The 20,036-nt window shown below is 40.1% G+C and overlaps 2 protein-coding genes across 3 annotated transcripts; one reads left to right on the top strand and one right to left on the bottom strand.

The window, feature by feature from the left end:
* The first annotated feature begins 5,314 nt into the window (after positions 1–5,314).
* On the top strand, positions 5,315–12,336 carry Tmem126a (transmembrane protein 126A). 2 transcript variants are annotated; one of them, XM_055623120.1, is made up of 5 exons: positions 5,315–5,461; positions 6,990–7,085; positions 9,891–10,084; positions 10,978–11,092; positions 12,116–12,336. In XM_055623120.1, the coding sequence occupies exons 2-5, from the start codon at positions 6,997–6,999 to the stop codon at positions 12,306–12,308; spliced, it is 591 nt and encodes a 196-aa protein (XP_055479095.1). In that variant the 5' UTR covers positions 5,315–5,461; positions 6,990–6,996; the 3' UTR covers positions 12,309–12,336. The 2 variants fall into 2 exon arrangements, with proteins under 2 accessions (XP_055479095.1, XP_055479094.1); XM_055623119.1 differs by having other exon boundaries at positions 5,320–5,461; positions 6,974–7,085.
* Positions 12,337–15,517: 3,181 nt separating this feature from the next.
* Crebzf (CREB/ATF bZIP transcription factor) lies at positions 15,518–20,030 on the bottom strand. The gene has a single exon (XM_055623117.1). The coding sequence runs from the start codon at positions 20,005–20,007 to the stop codon at positions 19,153–19,155; it is 855 nt and encodes a 284-aa protein (XP_055479092.1). The 5' UTR covers positions 20,008–20,030; the 3' UTR covers positions 15,518–19,152.
* Positions 20,031–20,036: the final 6 nt, after the last annotated feature.

Raw genomic sequence — 20,036 nt, 5'->3', positions numbered from 1 at the left:
GGCCCAGATTCAGGGCTTTGAATTTGCTCACCCCAACATCTAGCCCGTCTATGAACTATTGGACTGTGTGAAGGGAGCCGGTCCTACAGATCAAAGCTGAAGAATCTCTACAACACAGGTCAACAACAGGATATCTGAGAGGAGTCCTGGTGAGGATCCAGTATTGATAGTGTAGCAGAAGCCAGAGGCCTCAAACCAGGAAAATAACTTATTGCAATGACTTTTGCAACTAAGAAAATGTAGACAAAAGAGTACACTGTGGGACACAATGTTATATTGTATGCTTATATACAATATAATAACAAAACACCATGATTAAGGCAACTTGTAGATGAGTTTGGGCTCTAGAAGGTTGGAAGAACAAAGGCATGGTGGCAAGAACAGGAAGCTGAAGGTTCATATCTTGGATGTAAACAGACAGCAGAGAACACAAGTTGGGATGTCATGAAGCTTTTGAAACCTCAATGCCTGTTCCCATCACGTATTTCTTCCAACAAGGCCACACACCCTATGCCTCCCAAACCGCACCAACAGCACCACCAAGGCCCAAGTATTCAAATTCCCGAGACTATTGAGGACATCTTATTCAATCCACCACAGAAGTTAGACTTTGGCCAGTGACACTGTGGAAACAAAAACAGACTATAACAGCTACCACGAGAGCTGCTAACACCAGCAAGATGACTCCGTGGTTGTGCAGTTTGAATAAAAATGTCATTATAGACTCATATATCTGAATGCTTAGTTCCTAGTTGGAGGGGTGTTGAGGAAGGATTTAGGAGGTGTGGCCTAATTGGAGGAGTTGTATCACTCACTAGCAATCTGAAACTGTAAACAAGTCCCCAACTAAATGCTCTATTTTAAAAGTTTCCTTGGTCACAGCGTCTCTTCACTGCAATAGCGCAGTAACTAAGACACCCGGTAATGGCCCTTGCTGCCAAACCTGACAACCTGAGTTCAATCCCTAAGACTCACAAAGTAAAAGGACTGAAATGACTTCCACACATTGTTCTGTGACCTATATATATGAACCTTGACCAGCAATGTAGAGGAATTTTAATCCAGCAACATGGCTGCTCTGGCAAGGGATCCCATCCAAAGACCTTCTAAATCCTCTGGCTGGAAAACAGACATACCCTTAGTACACCATTAATCCCAAACAATGAAGGTAAAGTTAGTTTGTAGAAGGAAACACCCATGTTTGGAAGTAATGGCTAGTTGAAGGGAAGACAAAGTGACAAATGAAAGATTTGAAAGAATGCGTTAGAGATGAGATATGCCCAACAGACAGGAAAGAGAAGCTACTTAAAAGTAGTAGAGTTGAGAGAGTATAGTAGGGTACAATAGAGAGAAAGTAGAGAAAACAATACAGTAGAATACAGTACAGGCAGTTTGGTGCAGTTCAGTGGAGTGCAGTTGAGTTCACTTGAGTTTTTGCAGTTCTGTGAAGTTCAGCTCATGGAGTTCAGAAACAGAGCAATTCAGAAGAAGCCAAGAGAATCCAGATTTGAATCGGTCAGCTTGGAGAGGAGTTTGAACCAGAACAGTTGAGTTGAAACAGCCAGCTAGAGTCCAGAAAGAGCTAGAAAGGGTGATCTTATTCCCACAGTGAGCCTGGCAAATAAAGTTTCTTTTACAAGCAAACACAGACAAACACTAATAAAGAAAGGTAAAATATTTTTATTTAAAGATTACTGTACATAGCAAACCAACAATACATCAAAAAGATGGTACACCATCCAGTGGGATTTGTTTTGAGAATGCAAAAATGATTCACAAACCATTAAGTGAAATACATACACAAACCAGTAAGTGAACTACAGCCCATTAACTTAGTTTAGGACAAACCTATATATTATTGTTTCAATAGTTGCATCAAAACCATTTGAAACAATTCAACATCCCTTCATGATAAAAACTGCAAATTTAATACAGAAGAAATACATCTCAACATAATAAATGCCATATATGGCAAACCTATAATTAACCTTATTCTCATAGGGGTAAGGTAATCTTTTCCTACAAGAACACCCACATTGCCACAGTTATGCAACACAGAACCAAAAAAGTACTATCCAGAGCAATCACACACAAAAAAAGTATAAAGACCATCCAAATGGGAAAGGAGAAAAAGAATGTGTCCTTATTTGTAGGTGATACAATTGTGAACCCAGAATACCTAGAATCCACTCCAAAATTATCCATACTAATAAGTTTAGTAAAGTTGAAGGGTATGAAATCAACATACAAAAATCAGTAGTTTTTCTACAAACCAATACTTAACTTTGTAGACTAAAATTTCCTTAGACTCATAAAATGTGAACAAATCCACATCCTGGAAATGTGAAAGGAAGTATTTTGGGTTTTAGAGTCAGAAAATGAACAAAGAATCCTGAAACTGACAAATAAAAGGGTAAATGTACATTTCCTGATTTGAAAGTTTTTGTTTTTTGTTTTTGTAATGGCCAGTGAAAGGAAAAATGATAGCTTATGCATCCCAAGGATCTGGCTTTGGATCGCTATCACCCATGTAAACGTTAACTGTGGTAGGTACACCTGTGATCCCAGGCCTGGGAAACAAGAGGATCCTGGGGCTGCTGGCAGCTATTCTTACTGAGTCGGTATACTCCAGGTTCCACGGAGATCCGATCTCAAACAATAATGAGAGAGGAATAGAGGAAGACACCCATGCTGACCTCCGCCATCCATCTGCACACAGGTGTGCAGATACCCGTAACGTGTCAGAACGTAGTCCACGAATGCAGTCATGAGGGTCCTGGGCGATTGTGAAAAAACTCCAAGAAATCATGACAAGAGTTCTGTGCCCTCAGTTTCCTCAAAAAATACACCATTGTTCTTGAATTATGCTTTCTTGCCCCTCCCGGATGTAGGAGATAGGAGTAAGTGTACTTAAATTATTCATTACAGCTGGCTATTGTTATTTATTTATATGCCTCTATGGAAATATGTTCTTTACATGCGGCTTGCCCATGTGAGGGTATAGTATACTCATGTGATTCCTCGTAACCCTCCAAGTATAAATTGTCTGGTGCTCAGAATAAAGTGGGTTATTGAATGAGACTCTAGTCTGCCTCATTTATCAGCGCCATTCTCTCGGGTAAACGCGTGTGCACATACAAGGGCAGGCCTCTCTTGTACTGAAATGAATCAAGTTTTTGGAGTAGGTGTGTTAGTATTAAAGCAGGTTTTATAATAAGTACTACCAAGAGTTAAGAAGGCCATTTCACAATGATACAAGGAACATTTGTCCTTTGTTGAACAAATAACAGAGCTGGAAAATGTACAAAATAACTGAAAAAAAAAGGAAATTTTCCTGTAACAGTTGGAGAGTTCAGTAACTTGTTACTTAAAATAAAACTTGGTATAAATTAGGAAGAATTATAAATTAGACGATCACTCACACAATACTGTCCCCTGGGCATAGAGGCACATGCCTACATTCGTAGATGTTCAGGGAGATGAGCGAGGAAAATCATTTCTATTCACAGGAGTCTCAGGCCATTAGAGCAACACAGACCCCCACCTCTACAAGCTGAAAGACAGCAAAGGAGCATAACCACCCAATGAGTCTTCATTGTTGCTTTCAGGAACTCTTGACACAACAGAAGTTACACATTCTAATCAGGTACACATGTAAAACCAAGCAGATTCTGCTTATAAATATCAGTACATTTTTAAAGGATTCAAATCCTACCAAGTTATGTTCTCCAAGCAATATAGAACTCAACTGAAAATTAAAAATAGATTACAAAACCAAGAAACTTCTACATAACCCATAGGTCAAGAAACCTAAAAGAAATTACAAAACCTTTTAATTAAATAAATATAATTTTGCATTAAATTTCAAAATCTGTGGAAGCAAAAGTTACTTAGAGGGAAACTTCTGACATTAAACACACATACCAAAGAGCAAAATTATCTCAAAGCAATGACCTCACCTATGTACACTCTTAAGAAACCAGAAAATAAAAAGAAAACTTATGTAGGACATAATAGCAGAGAAGAAAAATCCACGTTGAAAACCCAACATTAAAAGGAAATCAATGAAACAAACAAACAAACAAAAACCAACCAAGAAGGTAAAAATAATTATAATTAATTAGCCAGACTGATCAGGCACCATAGATTTGAAAAACCACCGTCAAGGGAAGACAAATGAGTCCAAAGATATTAAACAATTTAATCTTATAAGCTTGAAAATTTAGACCAAAAGGACATTTCATTTTGTCCTGTGCAAAGTTTCGAAGTTCAGTCTGAGATTATCTGTAAGTAGAACACCAAGTATCTAATACAGACGCTGAACTCATGGATACAATCCTCCTCACCAGGAAAACCCCAGGCTCAGGAGTCTTGGTGATCCCACCAAATATTCAGCAAATAACGTCAAAAAGATACAAACTATCCCCGCTGCTAAATTACACTTAGAAACCAGCACTGTCCTAATCAGAGCACCGAACAACGAAAAGATAAGCAGGATTGGAGAAACGCTCAGTGATTAAGGGCAACTGCTGCTCCTGCAGACGACCCCGGTGTGGTTCCACAGGGCTCTGAGTAACGTTTGGGTTTTATTAGGGCTGACTTGCTGCCTCTCAGGTCAGTTTTCCGAGGCTCTATTCATTGTTCTCTGATAAGATTCCAGGACTCTCAATTTGGTAGGTATCTTTATAGTCTATTCACAACTGTACAAAAATAACCAGTCAAAGAATCTTGTCCCCTCCTATTTTTGCAGATGTAGAAAGGAGCAGATGAGAACTGAGACGGAAGTCCTGAGAAATCTGGCTCCAAACTGACTTACAGAGACCCTAGCACTCGTGGCTGTTTTGTTTGGAACCCGTACGTAGCCCAGGCTGGCCTGGACTTCGCAGAATTCAGAATTCAGACTCCTGAATTCTAGGTTTAAGGCGTGCACTGTCAGGCCTGGCCCCCTCATCTCTCAGGTTACCTCCTCACCACCTTCCCCTAACCCTGCTTCACAAGAGCAGGGTTCCGGAAGGCACGGGGAATGCTGAGGAAAACAAGCACTCGCTCTGGAATTGCTCACGTTCTGCTGGAGGTCACCCACAGCACAACATGGCACAGAGAGCTGAAGAGCCACGAGGCGGAGCACGGCACCGGCCTCGGGCTACCTCGGTCGCGGGCGCCGCCGGCCCGGGCCTGCAGCGAGCCCGGAGACCCGGAAGTCGGGCTGCGCGCCCGGGAGGCGTCGGGACGCCGGCCCGCCGACGGCCGCTTCCGTGGGCTGTCCCCCGGCTCGGGGACCGCCGCCTCTCGGCCACCGGAAGCCCTCCACAGGAAGCGGAGGCGGCCGCAGTCACGTGTCAGCCAAAGATGGAGCCGAGGGGAGCCGAGCGAAGGGCGTGCTAAAGTCGGGCGCGGGAGGGCCTGGGCGAGCAGCGGAGGCCGAGGCGCGGCCGGAAGGGACCGTCCTTCCTCCCGAGTGGTGAGTGGTTAATGCCAGGGTCGGGAGAGGAAAGGTTTGTGGTATTTAAGGGTGTCTCTTTGATAGGGATTTATTAACTGAGAAGAACCAGGAGGAAGAAACAAGATTTGAGTCCTGGAACCTGACCTAATGTCTAAGTCCGCATTGTATTTTTGAGGTTAATTTTGAGTCGAGATTTATGCAGCGTTGTGCAAGGCAGCATTTTTCAAGTCATTTCCGTATGTAAAACAGATACCCAGGACTTGTAGCAGGTTAAGGCCGGACGGTGACCCAAGACAGTCTGGTGTGTATTAGGTTATTTCTGGGTTTTGTTCGGTTTTGTTGCTACTGCTGTTTCGAGACAAGTCTTGGCTTATAGCCCAGAACTCACAACCCTCCTGCCTCAGCTTCCCAGTATTACATGTGTCACCAAGTTTTTTTGTTTGTTTGTTTTAAGAGCTGAGTCCATGCAAACTAATCTGCCATTCTTCTGACATTGACCCTGATACAGAAATCACCATAGGTCATGCCAGTAGTTCCAAAGTGTTTGTGCACGTTTGTGCTTTGTCTGCAGAGGCCAGAAGAGGCATCAGATCACTCTGGACCTTTAGTCACTGTTGTGAGCTACTATGTGGGTGCCGGGAGTTGAACGTGGGTCCTCTGGAACAGGAACAAACGATCTTACGAAGTTAATCGACTCCTGAGCCATCTCTCCAGCCCCAGATTTTGTTTTCAATCATGTGTGTTCAAGTGCACTAGCGCACACACCTGCTGCTGTCAGAGGACATCTGATTGCCTGGAGTTGTGCGCAGACCTATTGTGCGAGCTGAAGAACTGAGTGAAGTTCTTTGCACTCTCAACTATTCTTTAGCCCTTGCCACCAAGTTGTTTTTTACAAAGTGGTTACACTCACTTTAAATACATTTTATAGTTCCATCAGCAGCATGTCACAGCTTTCCTGAAGGCTTCCAAGTGAAATTTTCTAATTTTAACTAACCTGGGTACCTAATGACACATCTATGTGATCTTGGTTTTCCACCGAATGGCTTGTCAAGGTTTTACTGCTTGTTGGTTTTTTTGTTTTCTCACGATTTGAAGCTCTGTTGCATTTTCCTCTACTTGTCTACTGAACATAAGTTCTTCAGGCTTTTTTTTTTTCTTTTTTTTTTTAACCTGTGGGTAAGTTTTCATGTATCTCATGCTGGCCTTAAACTCCAATAGCCCTGAGCTGATCTCCTGGTTCACCTCCCAAGTGCTGCACCTACAGGCATGTCACCATGTCTGAATTAAACATTTCAATAATTTTTGTTTCAGGCCAGTAGTAATTGTTTAGGAAATCAGGACTGTGAAGTCTCTTACACAGTTCTGGGCTGCTTTTCATGTTCTGGTTTCTGTTGTGCTGTATTGGGGGAGGGGGAACGTTTTTTGTTATATGCTATGTATACACTGATTTTTCAGATTATAAAATTAATCTACAACTCTTCCATAATTATGCATCTTACAAGACTTTTTACATACTTATTTTTTAAATAGAAGTCATGTTTTTTAGGTCCAAGATGGAAAATCATAAACCAAGTAATAGCAAAGAAGATTTAATACTTAATATCATATCAAGAAAAATTAAACAACTTCCAGAACCAGAAAGGTAAGATTCCTTAGTATTAAAATATCTTTACCAGAAGAATTTTGTTCAGATTATCTGAAATTCGTTGGATTACATATAAATAACAAAGGATACTAAAGGAAACTAAGCTTTATTTTTGCTTTGATGAAAAAAACTGAAGCCCAGAGACACTAACCGTTTTCTGCATCATGTAACTCACTGTGGAAATTAAAACTAGAACTCGTCTTTGGAAATATATAATTGATGAATCCACCTTTCCATTCATCTTTTAGAGTGATATAAAACTGTATGGACCCATTTATAAATAACTTAAAAGAACTTGAATTTATCTTTTTTTTTTCTTCTCTATTTCTATATGCTTACCTTTAGTAAGAGTACCATGGAATATGTTTCTAAATGGAATGACTGGAAAATGGATGTTTAAAGATTTCTAATATGAAAAGGATAATTTAAAAAGCATGATGCTAGCTGGGCACAGTGGAGCACGCCTATGACCTCAGTGCTCGGGAGGCAGAGGCAGGTGGCTTTCTGTGAGTTTGAAGCCAGCCTGGTCTACAAAGCAAGTCGAGGACAGCCAGGGCTATTATGCAGAGAAACCCTGTCTCAAAAAAACGAGAGAGAAAAAAAAAAATAGCATGATGTAATTGCAGTGTAAGCAGCTACAGTGGACTTACAGACTGCTCACACCTCCTTGTCCATCTGGCAGTCTGAGTTACATCTTTAATGATAAGCAGAGGCTGAGCTGTGTGTACACTTGTACTGAGGTCAGAGGACAACTTCCAGGAGTCCGTTCTCTCCTTCCGTGTGGGTTCTAGCTAGGAAATTCAGGTTGTCAGGCTTGAGGTAGGTGGTGCCTTACACCCTCTGATTGACTTTTCCTAGTCATGGGACCTCTAAAAGGAGGAAAGGGAGTTGGTCTAGGAAGAGCAGGATCACAGAATTTACAAAGCCAGGGTCTGTCCTATTTGAGGAAACAGTGAAACTAAGAGAGGTGGACACAACAGGGTTTCAAGCAGGAACAAAATGATCCAACTAACTTTACTGCCTATCCCAGCCAGTTATTAAAGTTAAGCGAGAGGCACCAGTGAAAAGAACCCACATAGTAAGTTACCCTGGGACACACACAGAGCTGAGGTGGAAGATATAAAACATTACTGTAGAGACTGCTGCATCTTCAGGTATGGAAACCACACCACCTCTTGTTGGCACTCAAGGTCTTACAAGACAGAATGTTACCTATATTCTGAACAGTAGTTAAGCACTTGATAAACCTCAGGAGTGTGTAACCCTTACATGGTTGCTAAAGCCACAGGAAAAGCTGCATTCTGCCTTGGTGGTTTTCATAGTTGGCTGCATGAATAGGAACTGAAGTTGAGGTTTGGCTGTGTATCCCTGCATAGACACTACCCATTTAGTTGTTTCCTGAGATAAAATAACAGAACACTTACACAGGTAGGGGAAGCCTAACAACTTACGTAAAACATTGAGAAGATGATAGGAACAAAGGAAGAGAATGGGCTACCAGTGGGATCTTTACCAAATTAGAAAAGAGCACTGGGAATTGAGCTAGAACTCAGCTGAGCAAGATTAGGATTTAGCTTGGAAACAAAACAATTAATTTTACAACCAGAGCAAATTACTATTTAGTTGGGAGACAACAAAATGTTCAAGTTTCAGCCTCACTATTTCTGAGCATGGTTGATAGGGGCGAGTCCCATTTCATGCCTTTTATATTAAATATTTGTAAAAGTGTTCAAGTTCTCAGTATAACCCCTACAAAAAACAGGCTTCTCAAATTGGGCCTACTGCCGTTTAATAGTTCTCTAATTTCCTGAGCCGTTAAGAGTTCTGAAAACCTCAATTTCAGTGTCGTCTCATGCAGCCAACAATGAGAACCTCCAAGGCAGAATGCAGCTTCTCTTGTGGCTTTAGCAGCAAATCACCTTTACATAACAGGTTCTCAGTGAATGGAATGACAGGCATGGTGAATGCAGTGATAGGTCAGGAAAGCATGATCTTATAAAATGCAGGATGCTTCAATAATGATGCCCTAGGAGAGCTTTGAAAATAAGCAAAAAAAACATAGAACTTAGTGGAGGTTTCAGGGTTACCCTAGTGGGTTGAGAGGTTAGAAACATGCAACAGTGAGCCATACTGCAGCTCACAAAACCAGACTTGTAAGCTGAAGATCTTACTCAGTTCGTACTATATAGTTTTAGCTATTTCCCAAAGTTAAACATAATAGAGCAAATATTTTGGCTTAAAATTCATTTTCCAGTTAAATTATGAATTAAATTTTCATCAATGAGTTACTGTAAACTACATAGGATACTATAGCATAGTCTCACTATAATGCTGGTACCTCAAATTCCTAATCTGAATATTAATACTCGAGGGAAGAGCAAAAGTAAACACATTAATTCCATACTACTGAAACGAAGTTGAATATGCATCTGTCTACAGGTAAGTTCATAGACAAAATAGGTATAAGTCAGTAATAAATAGTACCACCTTAGAGTGTTTTACCTTTTAAGTATCACAAGAGCTCAAAAGAGCCAGCACCTCTCTCTTCCATGTTTCCTGTTAATGTAGTTTAGAGCAAAGTTCTAAACAGTTCTCAAGTCAACCCGCAAACTGCGTGTGGCCAGTACCACTATCCGTAAGTGTTGCCCAACTTCAGTAGCCTTTTTCTAATAGAAATGTGAAGCTATAATTTGATTTTGGTTTTATGATCCTGTAAGGGGTAATTCTTCCCAGGGTGCTGTTAAGTTCTGTAACATACCAGATTTGGAGAATATACAAATTGTTTTTTTTCCTCACACTCAGGAATATACTTGAACGTGGATCAGCATATATTGGACTTAATGCTGCTTTCAGTGGCCTAATAGCAAACAGTCTGTTTCGGCGCATCTTGAATGTCACACAAGCTCGAATAGCTTCTAGCTTACCAATGGCCGTAATCCCATTTCTGACAGCAAACCTGTTTTACGAGAGTTCTGTAAGTTTACCTTTGAGTACAGGTATGTTTAATTTCATTATCACCCATGTTTGCTTTAGTGCGTACTATCCCCAGCTTTCCCTAATAGCAAGTAGCTGTAGGCGATAGTGCAGTACTTGGGAACACTGAATCTTGCTAACCTGTTTTACAACTGAATTACATTAAATAGACCAACCAGCACAATGAGTGTGTGTATATACACTTCTCACTTCCCTGAAGTATTCCTACAGTGCTGCCTTTGTTTCTCATTTATTTCCACGTTGTATGGAAGGCTTTAAAAAAAAAAATCTTTAAAAAAAGTATGTATATGGGTGTTTTGTCTGCATGTCCATTTGCACACCAGAAGGTACTGGATCCCATGGGATGACAGTTATAGACAGTAGTGAGCTACCAACATGGGCACTGGGAATTGAACTCGGCACCGTTGGGAGAATATCCAGTACTGCTGAGCCATCTCTCCAGCTGTTTTGAAGTTCTTAAAGGGAAAGTATGTTGTAGGAATACTACTCTGTAACCTCTGAAGTACTATGTGCATGCATATTTAGCAAAGAGAAATTTTAGCTGTTACTGCATCATGTGAACTGAGTGAGTGGTCCTATTATGTGTGTCCTACTGACTGGAAACAAAGATAGGACCACAGGGGCCAAAGAGGGCCATTCTATTTTCTTAAGTATTGATCCAAATTTCTGAGAATACATAATCAAGAATTATTTTTTTATCATGATTTCCTATTCAAGGCCTTAATACGTGCTAAGTGTGTATTCCCAATGAGCCACAGCCACATTTCATCCTCTATTATTTCTTACAGCATGACTTACATCATTTTTCCTGTGTCACTGAAAATGTGAGCCTTCTATTCTTTAAGACATGTTTGCTTAAATATCATGACCAACACTTACAAAGTTTATTTCCTAGGTGAGCTGAACTGTGAAACCTGTACCATGACACGGGGTGCACTAGTTGGTTTAGTTCTGGGTGGTCTATACCCCATCATTTTGGCTATACCCGTGAATGGGGGCCTTGCTGCCAGGTAGGACTATTTTCTCATTTAAAAACCTTTAATTGTATGACTACCTAACTGCTGGGATGGAGTCAGTGCCAGGCTGGGCACAGAGCCCCTTACCAGTGGGCTTCTGTTCTGCAGCTGGAGGGGCTGCTTGTGCAGATTCTGTCCCTATTTACCTATGGTGGTTGAGGGCTGTGTGGCCAGGACCAAGAGCAAGGCCCAGTTCCTGTTGGCCAACTGTGTTCCTTCAGATCATCCACAGTAAAGCGCAGGCTTTGCTACAGCCAAAAAAAAAAAAAAAAAAAAAGGAACTCAGAACTTAAAAAGAACAAATATGTTCTCAGATTGAATCGATTTAGACCAAACAATGTTTCCCTTCTCAGTAGTTTTTTAAGAGAGTTCTCTGTCATGCTGTGCCTCTTGGTGTATGCTGTGTAGTTCAGGCCTACATTTGTGTGTTTTGTTTTTTTTTTTTTTTGTTTTTTTAAGATTTTTATTTATTATGTATACAGTGTTTGCTTACATATAATCCTGCTTGCCAGAAGAGGGTATCAGATCTCACCATAGATGATTTTGAGCCACCATGTAGTTGCTGGGAATTGAACTCAGAACCTTTGGTAGAACAGCCAGTGCCTTTAACCTCTGAGCTATCTCTCCAGCCCATCTGTGTATTGAAAGCTTGCTACAAAACAAGCCAGTGTGAGTGCTGGAGGTCCAGCACCACAGCCATGTCATATATTCTGAAGAGTGTCCTAAAGGAAAAAGCTATCAGAAAACTGCTTCCTGTAGGCCTTCTACTCCAAAGAAATTCCAGTTATTCTCTGAACTCATAGCAATTTATTCTGTGTACCCAGAGGTGAACTAAACAGGGACAAGAAACCAGAATCATTTTTAAGACCAAGTACAGAAGATAAAGGCATTAAAGAAAGTGTCTATGAAACCCATTTACCATATGCCAATAAGGAAGACTGACATTATCTTCTAGATACGTTTACAGTAACACTTAAATGGGTTTATGTGTTTCATTATCAATATGCTTTCTTACAGGTATGAATCAAGCCCTCTACCACAGAAAGGAAACATCTTAAATTACTGGATTACAGTTTCTAAGCCTGTCTTTAGAAAGATGTTACTTCCCACTTTACTTCAGACTGTGTTTGCAGCATACCTTGCGTCTAGACAGTATAAACTCCTTATGAAGGCCCTTCAGTTACCTGAACCTGGCTTTGAAATGCATTGATTTAAAGCAAAATAAAAAGTGAAAATAATCTGTCTCTAATATTAAAAAATACAGACGTTGTTTTTCACAAGGTGCAACTCCGACTTGCAATGAAAGACTACAGAGCAACAAAAGGAAGACCTCCAATAAAACTACCTAAGGGGGATAGTTTTGAGGCCGAGAGTATAAATTAATGGCAGAGTGACTGTCTTAACGTGCATGAGGCCCTACATTTAATGCCTAGCTCAACAAACAAAAATTGAGTTCAATACTCTTTCTTACACATTGCCAATACACTGCCTTTACACCAGGGCATTTAGTTTGGTGTAAAAGAACTAAATAACTACATTGCAATTATAAACCATCGTCACAAAGCCAAACAGGAAGGGAAAATATTTTTCTCACTTGAGGGTGTTTCCATGATTATCACTCATAATCTCAGCCCATATCCCTGCAAAGCTACAGGACTCAGCAAGTTATCTTCTGAAGCTTCTACCTATTAGGAGGTAGTTCTTTAGGTTCTCAAGACTTGAGCTACCCCTTCCCCATGTATGATGCTGAGCAAGTTAACCACAAACTCAGTACCTTCATGAGTAATTAATTTCCCTAGCACAGCAGCACCTTACCTTCCTATTTTGTTTTCTGAAGTATGTTTGTGGAGTGATTTCCTTAGATCATTTTGATCTACTGTATTCTTCCCAACCCAAGTGTTTCATACCCCTCTTCTTTAAACTACTCCTTTTGTGGAATCTGTTCAGTAACCACCACCCCCCCCCCCCCGACAGGGTTTTCTCTATGTAGCTTGGCTGTCCAGTCACTCCCTTTGTTACACCAAGCTGGCCTTGAACTCCCAGAGATCCTGCTGCCTCTGCCTCCCTGCGTGCTGTGCCTGTGCCAAAAGCATATGCCACTGTGCCTAGTCTTTTGTGGAATCTAAACACTGTCAAACAATTTCTATGGCCACAAATACCTACATTGTCAATATTAGCCACTAGTTATACATAGCTTAAGATCATGAAATGTGGATAGTTTTTATAATGCACATTAGATCAATTCTCCATGCAACAAGCTAATCACCACAGAAGAGTATACTAAAGTCTAAAACCATACTAAGTATGGTTTCATAAGTACACCTTAACTATTCCTTCTAAATACTATGACTTGTTTAGGAAAGGCTTTGCATGTGAAACAAGCTTTATCTAAAGAAAAAATACCCAGGCATGCCTAGCTACTGGGAGGAAAAAAGGGCAGAGCCATTGTCCCAAGTTTAAGGCTAGCTTCATCTACCTAGTGATTTCTGGTCCACAGTAGGACACTTGTCTCCATCAACAAAACAAGGCTATTAAAATTTAAGTGAGATTTAGCAGTTTTTGGAATGCCATGATTTGTTCTTTCAAAAGCACATGGATTCTATTTTTCTATTCAATCTTTTTTTTTTTAAAGTATAATAATTATGAGGGAAGGATAAGTTTCCAAGAGAAAGAAAAGATGTTTACTATATCTTCCCCTGGGTTAGTTATATTTCTTTTGCTTCCTTTCTAGAGTTCCCCAGATTTAATATACATTTCTTTAGAACTACAATGAGAAAATGTATTTTGTACATGATTGCCAATTTCACAAGGAATGATAGCAAAAGTAAAGGCTTTCTGATACAAAGCTGTCCATCTACATTCTCATTGCACAATTCAACTGATCAAAATTAAAAATAACTTATTACTAAATTAGATTCCTTAGGTATACAGATGGTATATAATCAACTTAGTAATTCAAAATACAATGATAAGCTGTTTGGTAAGTACAAACTGTTTACTATGCTCAAAATGGTCCAAGGACATTACTCCTAACCTGCTAGCTATCATGGAAGGATTCCTAAACCTCATCCCTCTGCCACATATTCAAATCCTATTTTTTTTTTTTTTTTTTTTTTTTTTTTAACCAGCAGAAATGGGCAACTAAGCAGTAAATGCTTAGTCTACTGCTACAAGCCTACCAAACTTTTCAGAAGGCAGGTACATGACATCAACTGTGAATAACATCAAAACCTGAGGAAACTCAGCCCTTTATAGCTCAGACCTAAGAACGCCTCAGTGAGGAAAATAGTTACTATCTAAAGTAGACAAACTATTCAGAAGTTTACCACCTGCTCTGACCAGGTACATGGCTTTAAAAGAATTCATATTCATTATATCTGTGATACGTGTATGTGTGTGCACATAATAAAATGCAAATTCTAGACAGTAAGTCAGAAAGGTGTAGGATGATACAAAACTTGGAAACACTTGGACTACAGTAAAATTCAAATTGTTACACTGACAGTATTACAGGGTTCTAAACATAGTGATTAGGTAAAAATTCTTTAGTGTAGTGTTTAATTCCTAATAAATAGAGGAAGTGTGGAAGAACTGACCCAGGAACACAATAAAAATATAAACATGGGGCTCAAAACTTAGAATCAACATAAAAAGGGGAGAACACCAGTGAGTATTACCTATTCAACTTTCAAGAACCATTTAGTTTAAAAACTGACTACATCTGTGAGCTCTTAATCTCTACCTTCAAAATACCTCAACCAGGTAACTGCACATTAAGATATACACTCTTAGTGAATCGTCTATGCTGTGTTCTATCAGAGTCATATTCAAGGTCACCAAATGGACACCTTTGGCTGTGATCAGCTGTACTATAGGTGCACTGGCCACTTTAAATGTAAGCCTGTGGGAACTCCCTTTACTTTTTGGCTTTATGAGCACTGAACATACAGATGAATACAGGAAACAGAGCAACCTGAATGAATTTTGAGTATCATACTGTTAGAGTGTAATAACATTACTTCCTACCATCTCCCTCTTCTATCTGCATATTTCCCAAATGAACCAAAAATAAAATGACTCAGTCTAGGCTGAATGAAAAATGTATTAGCATATTCCAACAATAATAAATGATTGGGCTCTGAGTGCTTTACTTGTAATATGAAATAAGTCATTATCATCCAGAATATGAAGGTCCTTACAGAACACTACAGAAATGTTAACAAAGAACGCTAGAAACTGTATCACGCATCAGAAACCTCAACACATTCAACAGCATCAAGTACTCAGAATGACCAAAATAACCAACCCTGGGATTGCACACATGCTCATGTTACCCTAAATTGCAATATGACCCAGACATATTGTCAGAATAACTTTTTCAAAATATACAATCAATGCATCTATTTAAAAGCACTGCTCTTTAAGTTAAGGACTTTATTCTACTCAGCAAAGTGTCTGTCTTCCAAAGTGGCTCTTTACATTCCAGAAATACAAACTCGTAAGTTTTGTGATCACTGCTAGCCTATTTATGTCATTCTAAGTCTAATTCCAAAGAATGTCCTTGATTGTGTAAAAAATCTAATGTTTCTTGATGAAACACTATAATTCTCTTCTCCAATGGTTACATTTTTAAAAAATGAAATAAATTTAATATTACTGCCATGAAAGAAAAAAAGTAAGTGTAATTTTGTTCCAAAATTATCTTAGTCTCATGGATTTCTATTAAGTCTTTCAAGCATTCCAGAGAATCTTTTCATATCTCCATTTCTGGAAAGTGTAATCAGTATAGAAGTAATTTGGGACCTTGGAAATGGCATTCACGTTTTTCAGCAGATGCCAATTTTTGACCGACATGGCTCCCACAATTACTGTTACCATCAGTCCAGTCAGTTAACAGGTTGTAGGAAAAGATTCGTTTTTGCAGATACTGCTAAGCTGTTTAAAGAGAAGAGAAAGAGATTAATTTAGCGAGTATAAAATGAACAGATATTTAAAATATTCTGAATACTTTGTTGGAATATATCAGAGGTGTGACTACATTTTTAACAATTGTACTTTTTAGTTAAGTCTGGTAAAAAAAAAAAAAGGTCAAAAACTTAAGTCACTATGATAGAAATACTATGCCAATATGTGTTAGTCAATTAATGTATGAATTACATAGGAAGACAGGTATTTAAAAGCTACATTTTTAGGTTTACTATCACTTTTACCTCAGGTACAAATCAGAAATAAAACCTGAAATAGTTCCCCAAATACTAAATTGTTCTCAACCATCACAGTAAATACTGCCAAACCTGAAAATTTCAAAGCAATCTATTTTATATTCCAGAACGCTATCAAAAGACTAATTATTAACAACACAATTTTCTAAAAATAGTAAGACAACAGTTTTATATTAATCATAACTTTTTAATTAACAAGTAGTGAACAGGACACTATAAGATACTGTTTACTACACACTTAAATAAACAACTGTTGTAAATTGAGAAACCCAAACTTTTACAGTAAAATGTGCTTACACATAAATATGATCAAATTATTTAAACCCCCTGATAGGTCTAAATACATGCAGTTACCATGTAAAAACAAGACCATGAGTTGATGCCAAAAAAAAAAAAAAGACAAAAAAATCACTGTCACCAAAACTAGAAAAGAAACAATGAAATGGAAACATAAATGACAGTTAATAAAACATAAGGAACCTAAGAAAGCAGCTTTAAAAACAGGACACTCTAATCTTGCCACTGTCAAGAGCTCTTAATTGTCCAAACTGCCATTTATAAAATGACATTCTAAAAATCTGTACTTGGAATTTCAAAACATCCCAATGCAGAAAGTGATTCTCCCCAAGCCCGTACTTCGAATGCAGGAAAAGCACTAATGTTAAGAAACATTCCACAGAAATGGTATAATTTTTAGGAAAAGAACTTACTGCTTCCAGAACCTTTTGAGTAAGACCTAAATTAACAACAATCATTTTTCCTATTTTCATCCATTATTTCCAATATGTTAGAGATGAATAAATTCTTTGAGCCCATAACTGAAAGATCAACAAACCTGATTTTATTATGACACCATATTTTTGTCATCAGTACTGCACAAAATTATATACAAAGAAATATATACAAAAATGTTCAAGTATTAAATTTCAATTCAAGGCTTCTGTTTCAAAAGCTACATTTAACATACTTCAGAAAGAGCACAAATTAGTCATTTCAAATAATTTCCCAACTACTTTTGGTTTATATATATATGTATATATATATAATTCAGTAGGCACTAAAATCCATGCAGCTGCACTGTGGGGCTTGTTCCTGCCCTTGTAGAAGCAGGTCCATCACTCCAAGTTGTAAGGTTGGCTACTACCCAGTCATGCTCAAGTGCAGTAGGTAATTCTACAAAATGTGATATATTGAAAACCAGAGACGAACTTAGGTCTCAAATCATATTATCTAGCAACAAAACATTTACAGTTAGTTGTGCAAGAACAAGATTCCATTTCCATAACCAAATAACAAAATAAAACATCTTACGTGTAAGATAACTTACATCTTTGGACTGCTGGAAAATATTTAATTACGAACATTTTAAAAATAAAAGACAGCAGAAGCCCTGATATTACCTCTGTTTCCTTATTTCTTATACTACCTTTTAAAATAAAGCAGGAAATGTGGCCAGCAGCTGGTCCCGTCTCTTCTGCCCCAACAGCTGTATCCACTTTAGCACAAAGAAAAACAAGGATGCTAAATACGTATATCCTTTATCAAACAGTGATGTTTCACAAAGAATTTAAAGTCTTTATTTCAGAGCATCACAACACAGATTTAGACAAGTGGACAATAAAAGGGATTTCAAAAGAAGAAATATTTCCCATCTTTGGAAAAACAGCAGCAATCTATCATTAAGTGGCCAGAACCATTTAATTTTAAAAAGTATTTTTTAAATAAGACAAAGGTTTTAGAAATGGAGAAAATATTCTTTGTGAAGCCTCACTTTACATGTTTTCATTCACATTTCACAACCTTCAATATCTAATAATCATACAAAACTTTAGCCTAAATTTTAATACAACAAAAATAAATTCAACAATTTCTTCATACTCGTTGATAGGTAATTACTGTGCTGGTCCTCAAAGAAACATTTCGTTTATCATCCTTTAATTAAAACACAGAAATCTGATGGGCATGTTAACTTCCACCTTCTCAAGTGGTGAAATATTAAGATCTTAAATAGAACGTATTTCTGTATTTTCTACTGAAAACTGTAAGGCATTCTTAAGTATTTTAAGAGATTTGCCATCTCCAGAAAAAAAAATACATTTGTGCATGCCTCAAATACTTATTGTCAACCTCTGAAAAGTTGCTCTACAATTGGAATTCCAATTTGCACCTTGTACAACTCGGAACTTCCATTCAACTTCACCTGTTTCACTGTCTCCAAACTGTATCTCTATTAGCAGGTTTCAGTGTACAGTTGGAACCGATGTCATCCAAGGCCATGTCCACACTGGGGACAGAAGAGCTAGGTACACGCAACTCTGAACAAGGGGACACATTTAACAGCTATTTCAACCAGAAGCAACTTAAGTACATTAATGACCAGCACAAGTCTGTTTCCAGGGTGGACAGGGCCCAAATCAAGATTCCCCTCCCACCTTGCAAACAACAATAAAAAAAACAAACAAACAAAAAAACCACACACACAAATTGAGATGTTGCCCATTAGCCTAAGCAGCAGAGCATGAGCGTTACGTGAAGAGATGGATCCTTACCAGGTTGTGAGGCGGGAACGACTGTTCTGTAACCCCTACAACGGGAGCCTGGCAGGAAGGAAATCACCTAAAAAAGAAACTGTCAGAGAGATTTAATAGTCACAAGTTATCATTAGGAGTTGGTTACAGTGTCACATTCATGCTTTTAAACACTTAAAAGACTTAATATTACTTTTTTTTCCGCCTCTGAAATGTGTCCGGTGAAGATGTCCCACTAAGGTGTTTTACATGGTGTAAGGGTGCAGAAAGGGGTAAACGCGGATAAAGAGCAGATTACTTGACCCTACATTTTAAGAGAAGACGACGCCTTCCGAGCGCACGCCGAGCAGAACTCCACCGACACCTTATCCTTGTCCACATGGAGACACACTCCTCCCGCCGCGTCGTCCTCTTCCAGCAGCTCCTGCGGCTGCTTCCCCACCGGCAGGGCGTAGTCGTGGTCGCCGGCGGGCGAGTCTCTGAAGAGCGAGGTGGTCAGCCGCAGTCCCACGCCGCTCAGCCGGCTCAGCAGGCGAGCCAGTCCGGTCTCGTTGGCTAGGACGGCCCGTAGGTAGCGACTCTCCTCCTGCAGTGCTTGCACGCGCTTGCCCAGCTCCCGGTTCTCGGCCCGCAGCTCCTGGTTCTCGGCTGCCAGTCCCCGGACTCGACTCTCCAGCCCCATCACGTACTCCTTCTTCTTGAGCCGATTAAGACGGGCAGCGGCCGCCGCCGCCTTCCGGGGACTCTTGGACGCCGCCTGGTTGGTGTCGTTGGCGCCGCCGCCGCCGCCGCCGCCGCCTCCAGCGCCTCCTCCTCCTCCTCCCGGCGACTTTCTCCGCCTCTTTTCCCCGCCGCCGCGGTCGCCGCCGCCGCTGCAGCCTCCGATGCCGTTCAGCAGCCGCTGCAGCAGGTCGGAGAAGCGCTGCATCTCGGCGGCCGCGCTCTCGTCGTCGTCCTCGTCCCCCCTCAACAGGCCGCCGCTCTCCGAGCCTCCGCCGGACGAGGACAGCGGCCCCGGCGAGCTGAGCCCGGGCTCCAGGTGCCAGTCCGGCTGCCGAGGGTCCAGCAGGTCGGCCAGCTCCAGCCCAGACAGGAAGTCCATGTCCTCCGGCTCCTCTTTGGGGACCGTGCCGGCGGCGTCCTCCTCCTCCTCCTCCATCGGCGCGGGCGCGGGCGCGCGCACGGCCA

The sequence above is a fragment of the Psammomys obesus genome, unplaced genomic scaffold (genome assembly GCF_907164565.1).
Source record: "Psammomys obesus unplaced genomic scaffold, mPsaObe1.curated_primary_1811, whole genome shotgun sequence".
NCBI lineage: Eukaryota > Metazoa > Chordata > Mammalia > Rodentia > Muridae > Psammomys > Psammomys obesus.
Note: the sequence above shows the minus strand (reverse complement) of the source record. Positions and strands in the feature narration are given on the sequence as shown.